The sequence below is a fragment of the Pygoscelis adeliae genome, unplaced genomic scaffold (genome assembly GCF_000699105.1).
Source record: "Pygoscelis adeliae isolate BGI_AS28 unplaced genomic scaffold, ASM69910v1 Scaffold181, whole genome shotgun sequence".
Lineage (NCBI taxonomy): Eukaryota > Metazoa > Chordata > Aves > Sphenisciformes > Spheniscidae > Pygoscelis > Pygoscelis adeliae.
In genome coordinates, this window is record NW_008824360.1 from 200,829 (window position 1) to 207,107 (window position 6,279).

A 6,279-nucleotide genomic window follows, 5' to 3' on the forward strand; every position below is an offset into this window, starting at 1 on the left:
GGTGACAGTGCTGGGAAGGGGCTCCTCTGTTTCTGCATTTCTCACAGAAGTGCTGAGTTTAGCCAGGTACCAAGGTCAGACGGGTTTGTGGAGGCTCGGCTAAGGGGGAGCTCAGTTCCCTGCGTTGTCCAGGGGCAACCTCCTACTTGGGAAAGGCATTTTCCATGTCCTCGGCTGTGGGTGCACCTCATTTTTACAGATGGTGGGGAAGGCTTGTCTTGTGGAGTCAGGCTCAGCGCTGAGGGTTAAAGGCTTAAATCAAAACATGGGTGAACAAAAAGAACGGCTGGAGAGGGGTCTCTTTTCTACAATACTTGTTTAAATTATGGAGGAAAACAACCCAGGCTTGGAGGTGTTTTCCGAAGGTGCTGCCTCAACTTTGGCTGGAGGTGACATAGATGTGAAGAGCCTCGGGGTCCTTTGAAAGTCCGTTAGGCTGGGTGCCTGTTAGCACTTCAGAGCATCACTTTGAAGGGCTCATGTTTCATATAAATAGGCAGACAATATTTTAATTTCTGCATGCTGCAGCCTTCGGGGAGGTCTGTGCTGGTGTAAAATCAAGAATCTAATATTGGTGATTATTAGATGAACCGTTCTGTTTCCTTGAAATTACGGGGTTTGTTTAAACTGATAAAGATTAATTGTGTAGGAAGTGTTTGGAGGTTCAAGTACTGACTAGTTAAAGCTGAATAGCTGAGGTCTGGGCTTGCGTGTGCTTGTGGATGGTGGTCATACATGTGTTAATGCCGATGTTTTGTTAACAGACAGAAGAATATCTATAAAATGGCAATGGCTCAGAAGCAAAGAAATTGTGTGGTATGATTTTCTTGTGTATTTTAGCACAGTATATTATTTGAATTGGAAAAATAGTGGATTTTAGCTGAAATAGTGCGCCCAGGTGCTCTTTAATATTTCTTCACTTGAAAAGTACAGGCTAATTCAATCTTTTAGCTATGTATAAAGATGCTTATAGCAAAATAGTTTGAGTCTGAGCTTTGTGGTCATACACTTGGTAGAAACCAGCTATGTCCTAAAAACACAGTAAAGCCAAGTGTTAAGAATATGCTTAACTTCATAAATAATGCTGAAAGTCATACTTTTCAATTAAATTAAAACATTAAGCAGGCGTTGGACCAGATTGTAGACTGTACGGGTTTGTTGTTGTGGACAGAGATTAATTCTTTTCTTTCTCTAACTTTCAGAGTGCAGTTGTATTTCCCAACAAAATATCTACTGAACAGCAGTCTCTGATGCTAGTGAAGAGGCTCCTGGCAGTAGCAGTATCCTGCATTACATATCTGAGAGGAATCTTTCCTGAAAGTGCCTATGGAACAAGATACATGGATGGTAACAGGCCGTTTCCATGATTCTTTGCAAAATCTATTGTCATAGGATTGTTGTGAAGTTAATGAGTGGTATTAAAGCCAATAGCCATTTTCAATGACCGTAATGGAAACTTCACTAATACAGTGGTCGCTGAATTTTGTTATAGTGGTGACGCATGACACTAACTCAGCAATTAAAACCATGCTGACACCTGTCAATAATGTTAATTTTAGTCTGCTTTTGACACATACTTTTAGGGAATGAACTTCACTTTCTTAGCAATGTAGTTGCATTTTGTCCTAAGTAAATAATGCATGTATATATTCTTTTTTTGAGATGTCTGTGTCAAAATTCTGAGGGAAGACAAAAACTGTCCTGGCTCTACTCAGCTGGTGAAATGGTATGTCAATTATATATAACACTTCCATAGATAACACTTCCATAGCACGTCAATTCTGAAAGATAGCTTTCTGGTTGTTTGCAAATACAAAAAAAAAAAAATTCCCTTGCTGTGAGTGAACAACTGCCCAGGCAGTGCTTTTAGTGTGTGGTATTTACTATGTTGACAATTTTTTTTTAAATGGAAAATCAAACTCTGTGTTTTGGTAAAGATGTAATTGACTTGTACACTTGTGTTTCTAGAAAGGCTTACAACTTGGTGCTTAATAGAGCACAAATCTTTGTTTACAGAGTGATTATACTTTACATTTAGTTTCCATGGGTTTATATGAGTGCTCAAGGTGCACATAAACACAAAAATCTAAGCAGTAGTTCCTCTCTAGTTGAATAGGAGACGCAGTGTTACCATTTTGCATCTTGTATTTAAAGGTCTTGCTCTCAGACTCGTGTAAGAAAGTGGTACTGTTGGCCTTTATATTCAGAGGCAGAATTGTATCTGTGAACGATAGTCCGTCCACTTGTACATTCACACAGTTGAGCCTAAGTATGTCACTTGGGACTAGAGGTATTTATTTTGATTTTTTTTCTGTTCACAATAACTGTGAGATTTGTTCATGGCTGCTCTCCTCGCTTTTTGTTACCTCTGTAAAGGCCATCTTTGTTCTCTTCACATTTTTACCAGTTGTAGTACAAGGTAAGGCATCGGAAATGCTGCTGCGTTCAGCAGAGGGGGTTTGCAGCTGCCATCAGTGTTGAGGTGTTCAGAAATGTAGGTCTGAGTTCTGATGTTAAAGGTGTAATTGGTCATCCGCTCTTTGTCCACGTGCCGTCACTGAGAGAGGGAGAGAAAAGGCTTCCTCGCTGTAACCTGGAATTTCTTAATTGATCTTCTGTGGTAGAGCAAACTCAAGTGGTGCCGAGTGCGTTTCACCTTACCCTCACGCGTGAAACATTAGCGAGGGCAGTGGTGTGGCAGCCTGGGGATGCTGACGAGGAAAAGCTCCCTGTTTTTTGTGTGAAGGGTGTATGCTGCCTGTTTGGAGTTTACAGTGGCCTTTCTTAACTCAGCGTCATGTACGCACCAAAAACAATTTTTGCTTGTTGACTATATTCAAAAGAAATGTTAGAAAAAAAAAAAACTAGGGTAAGTTTTGGTTCACTGTTTGCCTGTTATATAAAAAGCAGATTGCAACATCTACATAAAGGCAATAACATAACTCCTTCGTGCTTCAGAGATGTCGGTGTTCAGCTGAGTGCTTATTTATAAACTGATTAATGAATACATGTGTTAGAAGGTGTTTGAAAATGGTAGCCGTACAATTGCGTTACATTTTTACTTACAAATTACTTAAAGATTATATTTTTTACTTATTCTGCAAAGAGGTTAGGATGATTTGGGGTGTTACAAAGATAGTCATTGCTTGTATCGCTACTGATAAAAAGAATAATCAAATAAGTATTCTTTATTGCTCTAATCCAATATTAAGAAAGCTAAACACAAGAATTTCATTTTTTGGGACTTTTTTTTTATTTAGTCAGAAGCAAAGCAAATGGAAATTAGCAGTAGGTGGACAATATTTTATTTTTGCAGGATGTTAGGATGCTATGATGCCTTGCAGAAGAAATATGTAAGTCTTCCAGTATCATTCAGCTATTTTAAATGTATTTAAACACTCATTTATAGAAGTCCATTAGCTGCCAGCATAGTTATATTATAACCATATATATTCTGGTTAGGGAATAGCGGCTTTAATATGTTAAAACAGTTAGCTACAATGTGGGATGCACAGACATTTGAGGATAATATTCTTTGTAAACAGAAACACTTAAAGGCAGGGATAGTTAGGAATTTCCTTCTGCCAGTTGAGTAAGTCCTTAAACAGATAAGGAGTTAAGTGTATGAAGAGGTTTCTCTTCAAACAGGCCCATAGTTGTCTATATTGGTTTCCAGAGCTAGAGAAACAAAACAGCTTGTTAAGCAGAAATGGGCCATGGAATACATTTAATGTTCTTTTTTTCTTTAATTACATTTGACAGCTAAGAATGATTGTCCTAGCAGTAAGTATCTCTGAAAGGTAAGGTACACATTTTTTAAAGTAGATGCTTAGAGTTATGTACAGTTCTTACTGTTCCCTCTCTTTACTTTAAAAACACAGGTCTATACCCATCCAGAAGATCCTCAGGTAAATCTGCTAGAATATTTTACTGGATGATTAATGATAGTATGGATATAGTGAAATGTGTATACAAGCAACAGTACTTAACGTTCACGTTAATGCAAATTAAAAAAAAGACATCTTAAAATACCAAACACAAGAATCACTTAGAGCTAATCAGAATTTCTACATAGTGAATTGCCTTTGAATATCTAGTGTCAGGTTATTCTCAGGCCAGTACAAGAAACCCAAGGTGTCGTTGCAGAGTTAAATGCCCGTAAAGATGCAGCGTCCTAAATCTGCATAACACATTTATGGAACTTCTTTGGGGAAAACACAATATGTTTTAACTAACCACTGGGTGTCACCATGTCTCTGTTACGTGTGTGAAACATTTTCATAGTGATTAGAAGCTGAATGAATATTTCATTCTAAAAACTTCGGCTGATGTTTCAAAATATTTTACCACGGTGATTCCTGGAAAATAATGTAGATCTTCATTTTTATTTGATGACAATTATATGCATTAATACCAGTAATTGTTACAGCATTAGAAAGCTGTATTCATTGTGTATAAGTGCATCAGACAGGAGTTGGACTACCATTATTTTCTTTAAATGCAAGGTTAATAGATTACTAGACAGAAGCAGCAGTAGTAGTTTGCTTGACAGCTGATAGTTTAATAGTTACTGGATTTGTTTGCAGACAATTACAGAATGTTACCACTTCAAATTCAAGTACACTCACAATGGGCCACTTCTGGATTTCAGCAGGTACTGTCACTGTGACTTTATTCTGCTCTGCGGTTTTACAGTCTATTGCATACACCTGAATGTAAAAACTTTGGATTTTTTCGGTTTGGTGTTTCCTTTTTTAATTCTGGATCTTAAGAGTAATTTTATCAATGTATACTGTTAGCTTAGACTTATTCTTAAAATACATTGAATAATTTTGCCAGATTATGGTCATATTTTTAAATAGCCACTCAAAAGGTGATTCTTAGTGTCAGAGTCCAATACACTCTGAACAGGTTCTTGAAGATACTCCACGCGTGGAGGGTGACGTGTAATATCAGATTTACTTACCTGAAGATACTTGATGGTGCATGGGATTTCTCATTTAGCAGAGATGATACAAAATACACTGAAAATGCAATACAAACGTAAGCTACGCTTAGCAAAGCATAGCTATTGCAATACACAGTTCAATCACAATACCAGTGTGATTCCCATTCACCTTCACAACGCTGGGCATCCCCAGCCACGGGGAAGGAATACGTGGGTTGAAGCCAGCTCCAGCCCGTTGCTCTCTTTGGAATTCTTTTGTTAGTTGTTTAGTTTTTATACTCTGGGCTGAGCCACGTATAGTGAATATGGTCTTGCTAACTCAAGGAGACATTCAGACACTTTTAATGAACAGGGAGAAACATTTACAGCACCAGTTGATCCACTCAACTGACACAGCTATTTATCTAAAATGAAAGCCAGACTCAGGTCCCCTGTGTTTTGAGACAAAGTCAGCTTTCTTTGCAACAGCTGTGGCCAGTGACACCCTGCATCTTTCCCTGAGCTTCATGGGCACATCACCCTTGCCCATCTCCACTGAGCCTTCTTCCATTGTAGGGGTTTATTGGTTACTCACAGCTGCAGGGAAATGGCTTATTTTAAGACAGGTAATTGAAATGTAGCAAGTTCATACCTAAAAAATTTCTCCTAGGTTTCCTCCTGTGTAAAATGCTTTTTAAATTAAAAAAAAAAGGCAGTGCTGCAGACCTGGATCCTTTGGGCTGAATTTAGTTACCTCTGAAAGAGGTTGTAAGTCATGTAAAAAACACTGGTGGAAGGGGATGTGACTCTATCTCAGCCACACCAAGTTGCCTTAGTGTATTAGCATAAATTCACGCCGGACTAATTTGAAAATATAAGACATGAACCCTGCTTCTCTGTCACCTTGCGGGGAACAAGATAACCATCTGCAGAGGGGTGAGCCATTTGAAACCATTGCAGATGAGGGTGTGCTTCCAAAAGAGAGCGTTACCCAATCAAGTAGCTCACGGTTGCTTGCCTTGTGTTGGCTGTTCCGGTCCTCAGGTGCCTCTTTAAGCTGTGTGGCTGTGAGGAGAAGGGGAGTAGAGGGGAAGCATTTTTAGTGGTGGTAAGGTAGGCTTTGGGTCATCTGCTGTTAGAACAGGAGCATGGAAGTGTTGGGCTGGATGCCAAGAGTCACTTAGGCACGCATTTTCTAATCAGTAACCGTTCTTGTCGAAGTCAGTAATGTTACTTTTAATTAAGGGAAAGCAAGTATCTAAGACTTCGCAGAATTGGGGCTTTCAAAAGTACCTACTTTTTTTTTCAGATTGGGTATTTTTTAAGCACTGTGTAATGTAAAACACAGTAGT

At 38.7% G+C, this 6,279-nt stretch overlaps 1 protein-coding gene across 1 annotated transcript in view; it reads left to right on the top strand.

Annotated features, from left to right (window-relative positions):
• Window positions 1-783: 783 nt before the first annotated feature.
• Window positions 784-6,279, top strand: part of HORMAD1 (HORMA domain containing 1) — a 14,220-nt gene continuing 8,724 nt past the window's right edge. Inside the window, exons 1-7 of the mRNA XM_009319784.1 lie at window positions 784-816; window positions 1,203-1,347; window positions 1,663-1,726; window positions 3,317-3,353; window positions 3,763-3,783; window positions 3,882-3,908; window positions 4,587-4,654. Of these exons, the coding sequence (XP_009318059.1) occupies window positions 784-816; window positions 1,203-1,347; window positions 1,663-1,726; window positions 3,317-3,353; window positions 3,763-3,783; window positions 3,882-3,908; window positions 4,587-4,654 (395 nt within the window). The remainder of the gene's footprint in view (window positions 817-1,202; window positions 1,348-1,662; window positions 1,727-3,316; window positions 3,354-3,762; window positions 3,784-3,881; window positions 3,909-4,586; window positions 4,655-6,279) is intronic.